This window comes from Amblyomma mixtum, chromosome 3 (genome assembly GCF_055824585.1).
Source record: "Amblyomma mixtum isolate Tamu chromosome 3, ASM5582458v1, whole genome shotgun sequence".
Classification (NCBI taxonomy): Eukaryota; Metazoa; Arthropoda; class Arachnida; order Ixodida; family Ixodidae; genus Amblyomma; species Amblyomma mixtum.
This window is the reverse complement of record NC_143014.1, coordinates 147,416,062-147,433,166: the sequence shown is the minus strand read 5'-3', so window position 1 is coordinate 147,433,166 and position 17,105 is coordinate 147,416,062. Positions and strand designations below refer to the sequence as shown.

Genomic DNA, 17,105 nt, shown 5'->3' with positions numbered 1-17,105 from the left:
AAACATGCAAGAACCCGAAAGCTTGAGAACTAGAGCATCTGTGATCGACAATACCAGTCAATTTTGTTTTGGTTAACAGAAAGAAACTGCAGCTAGGTGATGTGACAAGGTTGAACGCAAGTTTGCACTTCGGTAAATTGTGTACATTAGTGTAAATAGCAGAGAATATAAGACTGGTCTTGGATCTAATGAAAGGACTGCTTTTCGTGTATGTACTTTTGACGGGACAATTGCTATGTCGCTTCCTTCACAGTCTTTATTCTTGCATCACATTTAGTGCTCATGAATGAGGTTTTGTAGTGGAGAGAAAATGGTACGCATTTTCTTTAGCAAAAGTAACAATGTGGTCCCATGTATTTTCAACAGTGAGACAATGTAGAGAAGGAGAGAAGGGAGTGTAGTTTGAAGAAATAAGGTGGAGTACATTACCTTATTGGGCATTGCTTCATACAGTTTAATTTCATTATCAACCCATGCCAGCATAGTACTTATTTTACTTATTACTTATTATACACACCTTCAAGGTCCTTAGGCACCGCAGAAAGGAGTGGTGAAATTATTATATTATTTGCAGTACAGAACAAAAACGGTGCTTTGAACAGTGATCTTGAACTCAATGGCGTCACAAATGGAGACTGTGGAGGTGGGAAGGCGGTTCCATTCAGTGGCAGTTCTTGGTAAAAAGGAAGAATGGTACATATTAGTGCGGCAAGATGTAACTTCAACTTTATGTAGATGGCTGATGTGAGATGAGATGTAAATGGTTGTGGTGAAAAGATTTTTCTTTCAGGACACAATTAAGGTAGTATATTTTACAAAAAAGACAGAGGCGAAAGTATTTATGATGTAGTGAAAGGTCAGGCAGATCTAGTGTTTTTTTTCATGGACCTGATGCTGGAATGATGTGAATAATTAGAAAGAATAAAACGGGCTGCATGGTTCTGAATGCTTTTAAGGGAAATGGTGAGATTGGAATGAGCAGGGTCCCATATGGCACTAGCATATTCTAAGTTTGGACAGACAAATGTTTTGTATAGGTTAATGTTTAGTGAGGTGGGTGCTGATGCAAAGTTGCGTCTTAAGTAGCTGAACGTTCGGTTAACATTGTTAGTGACATATTCAATATGCATGTTCTGTGAAGGATTGCTAGTAATATGTAGGCCAAGATACTTAGAGGGGTTAACAACTGACAGGACGGTGAGGCAACAGAATACGAGGGCATATTGGAAGGGGTAGAGGGGAAGGAAACACATATACTTTTGCATTTAATAGTGTTAAGTTGCATTAGCCATTTGCTACACCAATTGGATACACTATCCAAACCACCTTGAAACTTACGGGAATTATTGAGGTTAGTTCCATGAAAAGCTTAATGTTTGAATTAGACATACAGTCAGGAAGGTCAAAAATGTAGATGAAAAAAAGCAGGGAACTGAGTACCGATCTTTGTAGTACACCGAAGGTTACGGAACAAAGTCTGGACGTAAATTCATTAGCGGTTACATACTGGGTCCTATTAAAGAGATACCTTTGGGTCAAAAATACCTTTGGGTCAGTATTGAGAAGGGAAAGTTTGAAAATCAGCAAAATCGTGAGAAACAGAATCAGAAGTTCACGAGAAGTCTAGAAATACACAGTCGGTATGAAGTTGCTGATCTTCATTAATAAACAAGTTGTTAGTAACAGAAAGGAGCTGAGTTCTGCAGGAAAGGTATTTTCTAAAGCCATGCTATTCACTCTTGAAGAAAGAATTGGTGTCAAGAAAATTAATAAGATGCGAATAAATTGTGTACTCTAAAATTTTGCTTGGAATGTATGCATGTTAATGAAATCGGTTGGTAATTATTGGAGGAATGAGTGTCACCTGATTTATGAATTGGAACCACCTTTCCCACCTTCCAGTCTTTGGGCAGGGTAGAAAGCTGTAAGGGCTGGTAAAAAAATCTTTGATAAAGTAATGCTTGAAAAAACTTCAGTACAGTTAAGCATTTTTAAGTTAATGAAATCGGGAGCACAGGACGAATAAATTTTTAGATTGCTGATAAGTTTGCTAACGCCAACCCAGTCAAAAAAAGATAGGATCCATAGGCAGAAAACTTGCATATGATAAGAATGGTACAACCGCCGTGGGGGCTCAGTGGTTATATCACTCGGCTACTGACCTGAAAGACACGAGTGTGATCTCGCCCGCGGCGGTCGAATTTCGATCGAGGCAAAATTCTTGAGGCCCATGTGCTGTGCAACGTCAGTGCACGTTAAAGAACCCCAGGTGGTCGAAATTTCCGGAGCCCTTCACTATGGCGTCCCTCATAGCCTGAGTCGCTTTGGGACGTTAAACCCCCATAAATTTAAACCTAAGAATAGTACAGCGGGGGTATCGACTGCTGAAAAAGTGACAAAAAGGTGACATTCAAGATTTCGCAGCACTTGTGAGGCGGAATCAGCATGTCAGACTGAATTAACTGCAGAACATTCTTTTTAGTACCTGTGACAGCAAACCAAACTTCCATGGGTTAGAAACAAGAAACAATGGGAGAGTGTAATTCAGGAATGTGTTTTTGGCCTTTCACCAGCAGCGTGGTTATAAAGGGACCAGTGGTCAGGTTGATTTGTAACTTTAGTGCAACGAAACACCCATTTTTTTTTTTGTGCAAGCGCTTTAGCGAATCATTAAACCATGGTGAACGGGGATTGCAAGGCACCCTTCTTTGAGGCACGTAACACAGACCAGTTTTTATACACAGAAATTCATTTCATTATTTCTAGTCTGTCCACATGCTAGCTGCCTGGTCAATACTATCAATAGCAGTGGCAGGGTTTTGTGCATACCAATGACAGAAGATGGAAAAAAATAAGAATGGGAAAAGACACGAAATAAAATCTGCATATGTTACTCTGGTCTTCCTAAATAAATGCAAAATAGGTCCAAACCATCCAATTAAAGGGCATGTTCTAAAGCTACTGTGAATTAAGCGTTCATGTGAATTTAACATTCACAATTGAAATATCTTCTGACGATGATTCACATTAGTGTCCAGAGGCAGGCATTGTGAAAACTACCTTGCAATGCTAACATGCATGCATGCTGTGCAAAATTTGGTGAGCATTGCCTTCATACATGAAGAACCGTTCTTCTGTAATGACTGCAGTTGAAATGCGCAGTGATTTGCCTACACACCCCCTTGTTTTTCTGGAGGCATCCCCATAATTCGTAATGAATGTTTTTCTTGCACATGACTGGAAATTTTGTTTAATATAGTGCCAGAAGGAGGATATGTGCATGAAGGGACACATCGTCCATAGCTGGCTTGTGTGGAAGAAACCACGGAATAAAAAAACTAAAAATGACTACCACTTCTCCTCTACCCTTAGCACCCCACCCCTCCCCAATGAACTTAGACACCCCCTTTAATTTGACTTGTCAGGTAAGCAGAACTCAGAACAGCGCAAAATGGACTGGCAAAAAAGACAGAGCAATCCATGACAAAGAAGCTGGCTTAGCCAGAGAGACTTGCTGGTGGTGCTGCTGTTCCCAAAACTTTACTTTATATCCAAGGAAAGCTTGAATTGCTCAAATAAGTTAATGAAAAAGATCGATACACATTGAATACAATGCTTGCAGCCTTAATCATAATTACAGTCAAGGAGAGGTGCACAGTTTTCCTAAAAAATACATCGAATATGATGTCCTACCTTTGTTTGCATACCCTAAAAAGGACTTTAAGGTGTTGACCGTATGCTGTAACAAGAACATAGAGACTGTGTCCATTGGTATAGGCATTACAATGTGAACAGAAAGTACTGTCAGTAACTCTGGCACGGGCTGTAGAGCTTTTACCCTATCTAATTAGCAATTCTCCGTGGTTCAAATCATCCTATATTTTTCATTCTAAGTTCGAATGACTTCCATGCACAAAAAGAAAGCACACGACTTTTGATACCTTTTGGGTCTTCAGAACCCAACCAAAACTGCCGACTTGTCATTCCCTGTAGTTCACGCCATCTGATATTTTTCAGCGATTTTTCCTCTCCAAAAGAGAGCACATGCACCTAAATTTCAGGACATTAGAATGCAAACAGACAAAAAGAAGATAAAAATTCACAGATTCCAATCAAGCAGAAATTCACCATATATGCCAGAGTAATAAAACAACAGGATGTGACAACAGCAGCTTGCAGTCACAAGGTGAGTCACTTGCAATCACACTTACAGCCGCTTGTTCTTGTTGGCACCTTAGTATTCATACTGACGATTTCAGTTAACCAACCTACTCGCTCAAGCTGCTACTGACATGTGCAGTTTAAGTCTGGTCAAGTGCAGGTGACAGTGCTAGGAGTGCACAACCTATGTATATTCGTGATTACTTCATGTTAGTAGGAGGTGCAGAACTGCTGTTGTGCTCATATTGCGTTAGCTGTAAAAAATAAAACGAAAATCTTTACTCACAGCCTGTTGGCACTTAGTTGGGAAGTTGCAGACGGCACCTGGTGTATACAGCCAGGCCGGACTGGAACGTGAACAGCGCTTTAAAAAAAAAAAAATACTTTACTTGTGCACTTTAAGCTGCAGTGTAAGCAAGCCAGATTCATGTTCAAGGGCAAAAGGTCCACCAAAGTATATATTCATAAACCGTTTATAAAGAAATATCTTGCTGTAAAGTGGCCAAGTACGGCATATGCGTGCTCGCGTTTCGTTCCGGCCTGACTGTACGCCCACCACAGTGTGCCTCCAGACTAACCATTTCGACCCTGGAGGGTTGAGGTGCTCAATTAACTGGGAGGCAAATACTGTATGTCGCAAAAAACAATTCCGTGTGCGACACATAGTCTAAATATATTTTAAGGAACGTATGTACAGGAGCGGCCATAAGTATATTGGGTTCGAAGTGCAATCACGCGTTCTCCATTGGTAAGGAAGAAGCGTTTTTTGTCTACAAGAAAGCCCACCAACCTCTTCTACCAGCATGCGCGTACCACTACTGGAAATTTCAATTAAGTGACGCGCGAAAAATATTCGAAGTCAGTTGCGTGCTCAGTTTACTTTTGTCCGCGCCTGTACTACATATTTAGCTGGAAGATTAAGTTACCGCCAGCAACAACCGAGCCTGCGCTGCGCAGCTCTCGTGGAAGTTCGCATGCGAGACGGGCATCGATCATCGCACACAAATACCGCTCATCAAATTAGGCCACACGACTATCGTCTTTCAAGTAAAATGACGTTTTATTTACATTTTCAGACAAGAATAGTCAGTAACGGTCTCCACTCTTGAGGCCGGTAAGAACTCTCTGGCAGGGGCTTGCACTGGTCTAGTAGTCTCTCCCACTGGCCGAGCGCCTGGAGGCCGTGAACATAACAGACCCCGAAACAAGTGTTTTTGCGCGCTTCTGGCTTTTGTCGCCTGCTAGTCGCATGGTGCGGCAAGCACTTCGGCCACCGCGACCCACTCATTCATTTGCCGATACTTCTCTTCGCTCATCGGTGAGCTCCAGTTCCAGGCAGTTATCTTGTCGAACTTGCCGCTTACATGAAGGTCCCTGCCGCCGAACTCGGTTGCTGCACTCCGCGCTACGATGCCGCTGTAGCCATCGGGAAGGGCCAGCTGTCTACCTCTGAGCGGTCGACCCCGCAGGCGCGATTTGAAGTTTCCAGGCTCGCCTTCAATGGGTTCGACGTGGTGCGAGAAGTAAGCGGGCACGTTGGCCTTGCCCCTGTGGTTGATGTCACACGCGAAGAGGTGCACATCGACGTCTTTTGCTTTATCCATCTTGAGCACGAGGTCGCTGTGTTCGATGTTAGCGGCCATTTTAGCGGCGATGTTAGCGGCCAACAGAGCACACCTGTCTAGAGCCATCTAGAACAAACACAGAGTTCACTACGCTCTTTTAACGCACCAGCTGTCGACTTCGACCGGCGGACGACTTTAACTTCAAAATTAAATGACTTTCAAGCCACTGCAGACTTTCAAACCAACCGCTGACACTACCGAGACTAACAAAAGGGCTGTCGCGAGCCGAATACGCCGAAGCGCGCCAAACATGGCGCCAAAGCAGATTTGGATCTGTGGCTTTGCCTTTGGATCGGGTGGTCCTATATTTTGAAAAAAAAATATAGCCTAATTAAGTAGGAGACCCAACAGCCTTCCCAGTTTTCGTAGAGATTTCTCTCCACAACGTCAGGCGACGTTTTGTTTTTTCCACTGCACCAGCCCTTCTATAGTAGTTCTTTCCTTCCTCCATGTATAGTAGGATACAACTTAAAAAAAACAGCAGTTGCAAACACTGGGCCGCGATCCGCGGTGTCTTGTATTACTCCGCTGGGCAATGGCAACTGTGAACGAAATCAGCTTTTTAATGTTTCACTATATCAAACAATCCGCGTATCAAAATTCTAGAGCTCATAATTTTTTTCTTGTGATAAGCTTCTTGCTTAGGTCACAAGAAACGTTTAAGCAGCGGACTACTTTTTTGTCGTGGAGGAATTCTGTGCGCGGAGGCTGAATGTGGGCGGAGCTTCACTCCGCCACTGATCTCCACATGGAGGAAGTTTTTTTTACCTCCATGGATCTCCACTAGGGGAGGCTGGAGGCGTAAGGCTAAATGGAGGAAGGCGATCCTCATGTCACGTGACTTTTAATGACGTCATTCCAAAATGGCGTTTGTTTAGGTACATTTCTGGGACCTGAACATCGCGAGAGCAAACTCCGCAGAACTGCGCATGCGCGCCCAGAGAGCAGGTGGAAAGGAGGACTGTTGGCGGATGTGACGCCGGAGAGTTTTTCGGTTTTCTGTTTTTGCGGCATGTAACTCTCAAACCCAGACCAGACGCCTAAAATTATGCCGAGGCCGAGGATGGCGCGCGTTTCAGAGAACGGGCGAACTCGTGTGTGCGCCAGCGCCTCGTTGCGCTATCTGCGCTTTCGTTTCTCTCTGGTGAATCGGCCCGCTGCTGTTTTGGTAGATGCGAGCTCGGTGAATTTTGCTCTCAGTTCATGGTTTAGGCAGCCCTGCCTTCAACCTTTTCCAGACTGAGGTGAGTGCTGTCAAAATAATTCATTGTGCACGCGCGATGTTGTTTCGTACTTGCCCGCCAACTAGATAAGTGTTCGTCGTCACTCTGTCATCGCCTTGTGGCTTGTTGAAAGAGCTGCTGCACGACTGCGCAAGTGTGTGACGGTCTTGATTATTAATGCAGCGTCTTCTGATGTAAATTTCGCGACATCGTGCGGGTGAAGGCGCGCGAGGAGATCGCGGAGTGGCGTCGATGAGGTCGTCCTTTCGCGCTTGAAAGGACTGTTGCATGTTTGCTACTGTGCACCTATCGATAGTCGGTTGCCTCTGACGAAGGTTTGTCTTTTTCAAGATTCATCTCCTTCGCTCATGGCCTCTACAATTTGGCCGCATCTGTTATTTCTGTGTGTGCCAGCGTAAACGCGCTGGACTGTGGGATTTTACTGCCTTCCTCGCAGCTTCAGCAGATGGGGTACGTGACTTGCGCTATCAAAGCGTCGGGATTCCCGACAGGTAGGTGGCGTTTACCTGTGCGGACCAGTTGTATGTTTTCCTTCCTTTTTCACGCGGTGCTGCAATGCAGGAGATCAGCTTCTTTGTGATACTTCCGAAGAGCGAAAGAAGGGGTTGCTGGCCAGCGGGGAGCCTAAGTTTAAATATGAGCTGGCTCAGTGTGAAAAAAAAAACTGGCGTACTTCGGAGTGCCACGTGTACAGCATGAGACTGCAGCAATGCATTCATTGTGCTTATCCGCTCAGGCCAGTCACTGCCAAGTAACTCATGTGTAAGGCGACGGATGCCGCAAGGAATACGTGACTTCATTAGCCTTCAGCTAGCACTAGGTCGATGCCCATGGAAATATTTATCGTTTTACAACCGAAATAACTGCATTGGTGTAATTCTTTGCGTTTGTTTAAACATTTGGGATGCCTGTCCCTACCATAGTTTCCCAACACTTGTTCTGTGTGCTCCAATGCATTCGAGGAAGCTATGGGAAAGATTTCCAGAAAAAAATTAATGCATTCATAAGTAACAGGCAGTGCGTGCCTTTAAGCCGCTGCCAAGGGCACCGAGAGGGAATTGAGACAAACCAAAGATGACGCTGAGCCAGCATGTCTTTTGGAGGAGAGCTAGCAGCCGCTGTGTGGACTTCATGTGGCTGTCAAGGGACAAGGCAGCAGCTGCTATAACCACTTTCCAGCGCAGTTCCATGCAAGCAGCATGTGCAGCACTTACTGTATCAGTGAATCCACTACACTGTTTCGTTTGTTGTAATTAATTGTTTTGGAAATGCACATCTAGTGCATTTACGAAACAATTAATTCGTGTGTGTATCAACCAGCAGCTACCAATGTCGTTACTTTGTTTTTCTGCTGCAGCAGGAGCCCTCACTTGCTGTACTCAGTTCTGGGAACGAGTTTGTTGAATTCATCTGTGCAAACGGGCCGTGTTTGTAGCATTACTCTGATCTGCAGCGTGTGCCTTTGCTTATTTGCAGATCCTTCCACCAGCTGGATTCTACCTTGACCTCATTACCACAGTGAGCCGAGATTGGTATGGCGTAATGCATACTTTCGCTGTTTCCACCGGTTCAGAGCGTGCTCCTGGTTAAGTTTTAAAAAGTTTGAATTTTTGAAAGCATGCCCGCAATGTATTTACTTTTATTGTGGAGTGTGTATTTTGGCACCTCTGCATTTATGGTACGCTGTTGTTTGAAAAGTTATTCTGTGCACTTTCAGCTACATGATTTGCAGAGAGAAAAGTTGGAGAAACACCAATGCACCTATGTAATTTGCCTACGGAATGAAAGCAGCAGATTTAGATCTGTACAAGTCTGTACTAGATTCATAAGCAGACAGTGTGCCATATAGAACAAGCTATACACAGCCTCTTGTACATGTATAACAGCTTTTGTTCTGTGGGAGCACCCTTTATGTGAAGCTGCTGTGGTGGCTCAGTGATTGTTTTGCTCTGCTACTGACCTGAAAGATTGAAAGATGCGGGTTTCCTAATGCCTAAAATTCCTAAAAAAAAGTCTTGTGTGGAAGCACTGTGCGATGTCAGTGTACGTTAAAGAACCCTAGTTGGTCGAAATTTCCGGAGCCCTTCACTATGGCGTCCCTCACAGCCTGAGTTGCTTTAGGACGTTAAACCCTCATAAACCATAAACCTTCATGTGCGGTGGTGTCCAAAACATAGCTTTGTTGAAGGTAACTTGGCATGTAATAGGCCACAGCTTCTTGCAATCACTTGAGAGCGTCTGTTGCAACTTGTATGAGGCAACATGCCCCCAGATCTGTCGCCGTGTATAGCAGTTGCTTGGGTATACTAGAATTCAAGACAACCCTTTGTCTGGTTGCCTTTGAGTCAGGTGCCCAAGTGGTTCAAAGTTGAAACTCTTAATGGACTACAGACACCTATTTTTAGTTGCATGTTTTCTTCTTGCAAATGATGCATTGGACATTGAACTTATGGATCACCACTTGCTTTTGCCTGCAACTGCTAAATAATTTATAACTGGATTTCTTATTTCATGTTGTTCTCGTTTCGGTTTTATCAACCGAACAATGGCGGTGACATGTAGTTGGCCTTTAGGTTGCGTCAGCAGGAAGAAACTTCACTATACATGTTTTTGCGTAGGTTTGATTCAATACAACACTTACACCAGCCTGCTTCTAGAAATGGAATGGCAACAAATGACATATTTATTTATTTATTTCATAAATACTGCCGACTGCCCTTTGGTGGTCAAGGCAGGAGTGCAAAAAGAAAAAAAAGAAAAAAATTACAAAGTAGTAACAACCAAATAACAGCAACAAAGGGCGATTACAGTACGAGAACAAAATTCAATAAGACCAATGGGAAGCAAAAAAGTACAGGCAAATCATCCGACGTCAGACAGACTAAGTGAACAGAATAAAAACAAGGAAATCGAAATACACTGTGTACTAGACGCGCTACTGCGATACATGAGCCGAAACAGCAGACAAAAAAGATTCTGAAGATACCAGGTTGGTGATATCGCTTGGCAGTCGGTTCCATTCGGAAATGGTGCGTGGAAAGAAGGAACAAGAATATGCTTTTGTTCGGCATCGTGGCATCAAGATAGTCCGTTCGTGTTTGTTACGGGTGGGGCGTGTTGTGTTGTATTGCATGTAACTCTGAAAATTCAGTTTTGTTTTATTATGTATGATATTGAACAACATTTTTAGTCGGTGCTGCTTTCGACGGGATTCAAGCGTGGGAAGCCCAGATCTGTTGAGCAAATCAGATACCGAGACCTGCCAACCATAAGCGTGGTAAATAAACCGGAGTGCTTTCCTCTGGACGCCTTCAAGAATTTTTATATCCGTTGTTGTGTGCGGATCCCATACAGCGTCGGCGTATTCGAGCACTTGTATCAGCAGTTGTATTGCCGTTTTTATCGTGTCTCACGTGACCTAGATACCAACTACACATCAGAGCCATCGTTCAGTTGATGAAACCGAAACAATGTCGGGAAGAAATACAATTCTAAATTATTTACCGGTCATAGGCGAATATCGCACGGTGGTACATGTATATTAATGTCTAATGCATCATTTGAAAGAAAACACGAAGCAAAAATTTGGTGTCTTTAGTATTTTAGGCACCCTGTGAAATACTCTTGTGGAAGTGCTACAGAGAGGAACGGAAGGCCCACTGCATTGGAAGCATTTTTGCTGTTTTCCTTCATGCATTTTCTAACCTGAACAGTTTTTCTGTAGGTAATGTGCGAACACAAAGAATTGAAACTTCTGTTTCTTTAAGTGAGGACTAAATTTATTGTAATATCTAATATTTTATTATTGTATTATTAGTGCACGATTTACATTGATGATTCTTCTTCCAAAACTCCCGGGCCTTATTTAGCTCTCTTAGGCTGTTGTACCATTCTTTAAATCTCTAGAGCTGGTTAACTGCTTCATGTTTTTGTGCTTTCTGTTGTATATTTCTGCTCTGTTAGCAAGAAAGATTAATCTCCATCAAAGTGCGCCCTCCCAAACAGAGCAGTGACATGCTCGGTTTATTAATACCCCTCCGTCTCTTCGTTATACTCCTGTGTACATGTAGGTCTTTGAGGAACTGAAGTTTTAGTGCATAGGTGAGTGTATAGTTTGGAATTGAGATGTGAACTTGCAGTTGTAAACCACAATTCTCAATTTCACAGTACATGCACCATGACATGGTGCATGTACTTGTTGTGGGATAAAGTAATACACCTGTCCCCTTTGTTTCAAACTGCATTTGATTTCCACTCTTTGGAGTGCAACTTTATTAAATCAAGCTCTGAATATAGAATGACAGCAGCAGCTTTGTTAGCCGGGCCACCATCAATGCAGACAACAGTACCGTCGATACACCCAGCTCTGTATGGCATTTGCGAGTGCACCGTAAGCACAGTTAGAGTAGTTCTAGGCAGTGGTGGCGGCAACGAAGGCAGCACACTATTGGAGAGATCAGTTGCCAGTGCTAATCAGTGGCAGTCGTGGAAGTAAGCCAGAATCTTGAGCTTCTCTCAGCAGCAGTCCTAGTGGGCAGGTCGGTGCAGGCGTAAGTTATGAGCAGGAACAGGGCAGTCTGAAGTCCATAGTCACCACTCATGGGGAACGCTGGGACAGAAGAAGGTATCTGGGTTCACAGACATACTTTGGTGAGGAGTAGCTCAGCTGCAAAAGAGCAATGTCATTAGAGGGCAGGGACTGCGGAACTTTTTTGGGAGGTGGGGGGGGGTTGGGGGGCAGGACTTGGAGTTTGTTCAGTTATTTGTTTATTTATTCCATGTTTTACTAAAATTATTATTGAATTTTATTTACTTTTGGTTTATACTCTTATATTTTACTGCTCAAAAATATATTTGTTATTGCATGTAAAACTTAAATTGAAATCGGCAGCTTTATAACCTTTTCCAACCTAGCGACCACTACACTGGACATCAGAAAAAAAGTAATGAAAAAATCAAACAAAGCTAAATCAAAACCAAAACCATTTGGATGGCTTCTGGAAGAGACGAGCAATATCTCCATCATGATAGTTCCTCTCTTGGCCGCATCTTTTTAGGAGGGCAGCTTCCACGAGCAGACCGCCACGCGCGATGTGCTCAAGCAAACAATTTCTTTTAAAGTTTCCTCTTCATCCAATTCAAATATATAAATTCTCGCAAGTGAATCAAATTTCATTTGAAACAATGTGGTTAAAAGTTTGCCCTAGTTGTGAGTAGTTTTTTTGCAATGTGATAATATTTTCATCTCCAATGTACTGGTCACTAGGATTTAATTGTTCGTATTGTTCTAATCCCTGCGCAAGCAGGTTACATTTGATTTTCAATATTGTTTGGTGCCAAAATTACATAACTCCCACTATCGTTCGAGAAACACCCTGATGTGGATTTGTCGTGCAAGTAATATGCTTCTGAGCGCCATTTGGTTGTTTTATTTGTAGGAAAGACTCTCACTAATGAGGAAATTCAGGAAATTTTGTTTGGAGACTACTCAAACCTTGATGTCAATTCGTACTCAGGCGGCAAAGCGGAAAAATTCCAACCACAGTCTGTGCTTCATAGTGAAGAAAGTAGCTACAATTCTTAAAGTGCAGATGAAAATGTGCTACTCCTAGGGCAACAAATAAATCCCAGTGTTCAGTATACTGGACATGGTTCTCCCTTGAAAACCGCTGTACTTACTGCCCTCGTAATTTGTTTACAAGCCTTTTAATAGCTTCTTAACTCTTTCCTGTCCGCGGGGAAAATTGTGGTTTTCAGGTGATATCATTAATATTTTTTTTTCTTCAACAAAACTTGCTTGGTACAGGAGTGTATGGTACCGAATTGTAGAGGAGGAAATTCTCTTCACATTGTTATTAGTCACAGTCAACATGTTTATTGAGTAAGAGATGAAAAAAAAATTATCGGAAAGAAAATTGTAGTTACAAAGAAAAAACACACAAAAATATCAAAGTTTCGTTGCAAAAACAAAACAGAAAAAAATTTCAGAATATACATTTTTTACAACAGGGATCGATGCAACATTGCAGCAAATTTTAGTTTGCTGTGAGCAGTATTAGCTGGGCTAGGAAAGGAAACAGTAGTCCTAGTGACTATCGTGCCACCGCGCGAAACAGTTCCTTGTTGCCGTGAAGCAGAGGTTGGCCGCACATGTCTCACAGAAAACATTTGTTTTTTGCTCCACCTTTTTTTCTTCGTAGCACAATTTGCAGTTCCGGTACTTTGCATTTTCTGCGGCTTGTACTGCAGCCCCTGAGGTGAATCACGAGGCGGAAACAGAGAGCGAACATTGGGGTCCTCAGGATGTGGCTCATCAAATCCGAGGAGTTGCTCGACCAATTCAAGTCTGAACGCGAACTGATCAAATCTTGATGTCCTCGACAATTCTGGCGCTTCGGGATGCTCCTGGCGATGCGCGTCAAAAAGTATGAAGCTGTTAACCGCGCCGCCGAGCGCCGTGCGACACTCCGGCGCGCAACGCCGAGGTCGACCCCTGGCTGTCTTTGAGCCGAAAACACGACTCTCTGCGCTGCCGGCGGCAAGTAATCCCGCCCGAAAGGCGTTGACACCCTGCAAATAAGAGTTATCACCTTCAGAACACTCTGATCTTTTCCGATAAGCGCGCAGCAAAAGCGGAACATTTCGGGGAGAAAGCGAAACTTTCCGAGGCATGGCTGTCGACGTTCCGGGTCGGTCTGAGGCAGTTTCGCTGTCGGTGCTGAAGTCTGAAGAGCCGAAGTCGTCTTCTGAATCCTCACTGCTGCTGTTCTCGTCCAAAAACGAACTCTCAGGAGCATCAATTTCTGTGGAAACGCGCGGTTTCGGCGCAGCAGCAGCGCGCGACGTCGATGCCATGGTGGAAACAAGGAGCGCCGGTCAGCTGACTCCGGAGGGGCTTCAAAAATCACCGCTTGGCGGAAAAAGTCAAACCAAAAGCGAAACTGAAAGAAGAGTTCCTTTATTTCACACTGGTTAGCGCTAGTTGTCCAGGAACGCTTCAAAAAGCGAGAAAATACGAACTTGAAGCCATCGATAGCGGGCTATCGATGGGAATAGGCGCGGACAGGAAAGAGTTAATGAGATAAAACCACCACAAATGTTTGTGCTTGCCACAAAAATTCGGGATGAAAAGGGATAAAGATGTAGATGCAAGGAGTGATCAGCTGCATTCAGAAAGTTTGCGCATAGTCTGTGTGAGTTCTGCAAATCACATTCATGAACAGGGGTCAGTAAATCAACTAGTACTGTAGCGATGTGATTGGTTGAGGATACTCAGATGAAATGCTTTATGACTGGCTATAAAGCAACTAGCTGAGCCCCGCTGTGCTTTACATTAATAATGTCCTAAAACTGAATGTCAGAAATCTCATCTGGGTGCATATATTAATTAGTCCTTAAGGTGTATTACAGTATATTTAAGAAAGTGATGAATACATGCATGATACAGTAAAATACAGTGAACATTCCCGTAACCTGTATAAACATTTCTTTCATAAGAGCTATATATGAAAATCAAACTTTATTTGGCTGTTAGCACTCCCCTTCCCCCACTTATATGAATGTGCCAGTCATGCCAAAATTAAATATATTCATTCATTTACTTGGCCGTCATGTTCAACAATGGGCACTTGCTGCTGGAGGAGTAAGGTAGAAATTGAAAGCTCCACCTTAAGGGTAGGACGCGATGAGTTGAACGTAGTGGGTTCTTTCCCCTAGATGCAGAACATCATTCACATTCGTAGGTCCCTGGGAGTCCTCATACCACTCCTGGCGCAGTGGTTTAGAGGTGCCCCACTGCTCTTCTATGGCAGGCGCTGTCACCGGTGGGACTTGTGCGACAAACGTTGCTCTTCCTGAGCGACCAGTCGTTAACTTAACTGCCACGGTCACCAGAAAATCCGGTGTCGGCATTGTGTGTGAAAAACCGCGTGCATGGCTCGGGCAGGTGGTGCCCATAGAGCAACCTCGGAGGCAGGTGGGCCGTCTTGGTCACGTGACCTTGAGGCGTCATCACAACCTGCCCACCAGATAGTGAGCAAACTGCCTACTTTGGCAGTTAAGTTAATGATTGGTCGCTCGGGAAGAGCAACATGGGGGCTCACCACTGGGAGTCATCGCAGGGCAGTGGTGCATCGCTCAACTGCTGCACCACTGCTCCAGGAGGGGCATGAGGAGTCCCAGGAGACCAATAACGCTATCGTGCCATACCCTTAGGGCCGAGATTAAGTGCCCCTTCCAATTTTTCTTATTCTAGGTCGTGGTCTAAATCTGCAATTCCTTCTGTTTCGCTTGCTATAATTTTTTTATCAACTGCATAAAAACCTGCATACTTTCATTGTGGCGGTCAGTGCAATTGCTTCATCCACTACGCATTTCACTGTGCTAAACAAAAACTCATTCAAGTTGTCGGGAAGCATGGGTAACCACAAGGGGAAAGTTGCACTTCTACTGCCAGGGCAGCTGTCATGGTTCTTTTGTGTGCTTGCAGGTCCAGATCAGCTTCTTCAAGCCCTTGTGCTGCACTGACAGCATCCAAGCAAGTTGTATTCCTTCGGTCAAGGAGGAGGATGTTTTCTGAAAATGTTCTGCGAGGACTACAGCAATGCATCGATTGCTCCAATGATGACATACTGCATGCAGCATGAGAAACCAAATGGCAATAGAAAGAGCACATACACATACATACTGCATGCAGCATGAGAAACCAAATGGCAATAGAAAGAGCACATACACATACCAGCACTGCCTCACAAGTTCAGGCTGCAGATATTATTTTGTCACAGCTACAAGACAGTGCTGGCACGCATATGTGTTTGTTCTATTGCTGTCTAATTTCTCACACTGTGCACAGTTTTATGTGCTGCCTCCAACTAGCCCAGCTTGCATTGCAACCTACATTCACGGCTGATAGGAGACTGTGCATGCAAGCTGCTGTTTACAGAAGTGGTATACAGGGTGCTCCGTATTTATCAGTCGGGGTTGTAAAAAAAATTATCCTGCGCAAACTACTTACGTGTTTGAACTTGAGCACTGTCCATAATGTAGCTTATGATAGTCTGCATTTTTCAATAATTGGTTTAAACATCAGAACTTGCTTGAATTGTCCGGAATCGGCGAAAAACTACAGTTGTCTACACGGAGAATTTTCGTCTAGGTAAGCGGAGCAGCATATTTGACAGGCTGTGCCAACTGGGGTACTGCGAGACCTACCCCAGCTCCGAGCAGGGATATTGTTTGCCTCGCAGTTCACCAGATGGCAAAGCCTCTCAAATCGGCTATCCCGCTCGCCTCCATGAAAATTCCGCGCACAGACGACTCCAGTCCTTCACCGATTCTTGGCAGTCCAGGCAAGTTCCGACGTTAAAGCATTTATCGGAAAACACAGATATCATAAGCTACCCTGTGGTCTGTGCTTTAGCAGAAATAGACCAGTGGTTTGCGCAAGAGAATTTTTTTACAACCCTGACTGATAAATATGGAGCACCCTGTGCATGGTGCCTGTACCATGCAGTAAATGCACTGGCAAAAAGTACTGCAAAAAGCGACCTACATTAAGATGGTCACTTTTCTTTCCACGATTTCATTCCAGAGTGAAACAGTTATATTTTACTTCTGCTTTCGGAAAAAAAGGACACACAAACACGTACAAAAAAAAAACTGACGCAGTGGCTCAGTGGTTATGGTGCTTGGTACCTAACCCGAAAGACGTGGGTTCAATCCTAGCTGTGGCAGTTCCATTTCAATGGAGGCGAGATGCTGGAGTCCTGTGTACTGTGCGATGTGTCAGTGCATGTTAAAAGACCCCGGGTGGTTAAACCCACAGCCCTTCCTCCACTATGGCATCCCTCATAGCCCGAGTCGCTTTGGAACGTTAACCCAATAAACCAGACCAAACCTGTTCTTGCAAAATGTGTTTCCAGTTCATCACTCTGATGCTTTCTGCTCTCATTTGGAACATAACACTGCACAGTGCTGTGATCGACAAGAAAAATGGCCTGTAGTTGATCTCCCGCTCTTGGCTTCCACTTACCAAATCCTGGCAAATCCTGCGGCTGATAGCAAGGGCCTTGACGAG

At 44.0% G+C, this 17,105-nt stretch overlaps 1 protein-coding gene and 1 long non-coding RNA gene across 3 annotated transcripts; one reads left to right on the top strand and one right to left on the bottom strand.

Moving 5' to 3' along the window:
• Nucleotides 1-4,450: 4,450 nt before the first annotated feature.
• Nucleotides 4,451-6,059, bottom strand: LOC149352330 (uncharacterized). Of its 2 annotated transcripts, XR_016289527.1 has the most exons (2): nucleotides 5,230-6,059; nucleotides 4,451-4,525 (listed from the first exon to the last, which is right to left on the bottom strand). XR_016289527.1 is itself a non-coding variant. In XM_089577140.1 (1 exon), exon 1 carries the CDS (start codon nucleotides 5,850-5,852, stop codon nucleotides 5,403-5,405), a length of 450 nt encoding a protein of 149 aa, XP_089433266.1. In that variant the 5' UTR covers nucleotides 5,853-6,059; the 3' UTR covers nucleotides 5,203-5,402. The 2 variants fall into 2 exon arrangements, 1 of the variants encoding a protein (XP_089433266.1); XM_089577140.1 differs by lacking the exon at nucleotides 4,451-4,525 and having other exon boundaries at nucleotides 5,203-6,059.
• A 625-nt stretch (nucleotides 6,060-6,684) lies between these two features.
• On the top strand, nucleotides 6,685-16,939 carry LOC149352329 (uncharacterized). The gene is made up of 3 exons (XR_016290769.1): nucleotides 6,685-7,030; nucleotides 8,507-8,562; nucleotides 15,519-16,939. It is a non-coding gene; the product is annotated as an uncharacterized LOC149352329 (long non-coding RNA).
• Nucleotides 16,940-17,105: the final 166 nt, after the last annotated feature.

Excerpts from the sequence above, each read along its gene's own strand:
- LOC149352330 (XM_089577140.1), bottom strand. The coding sequence starts at position 5,852 with ATGGCTCTAGACAGGTGTGCTCTGTTGGCCGCTAACATCGCCGCTAAA.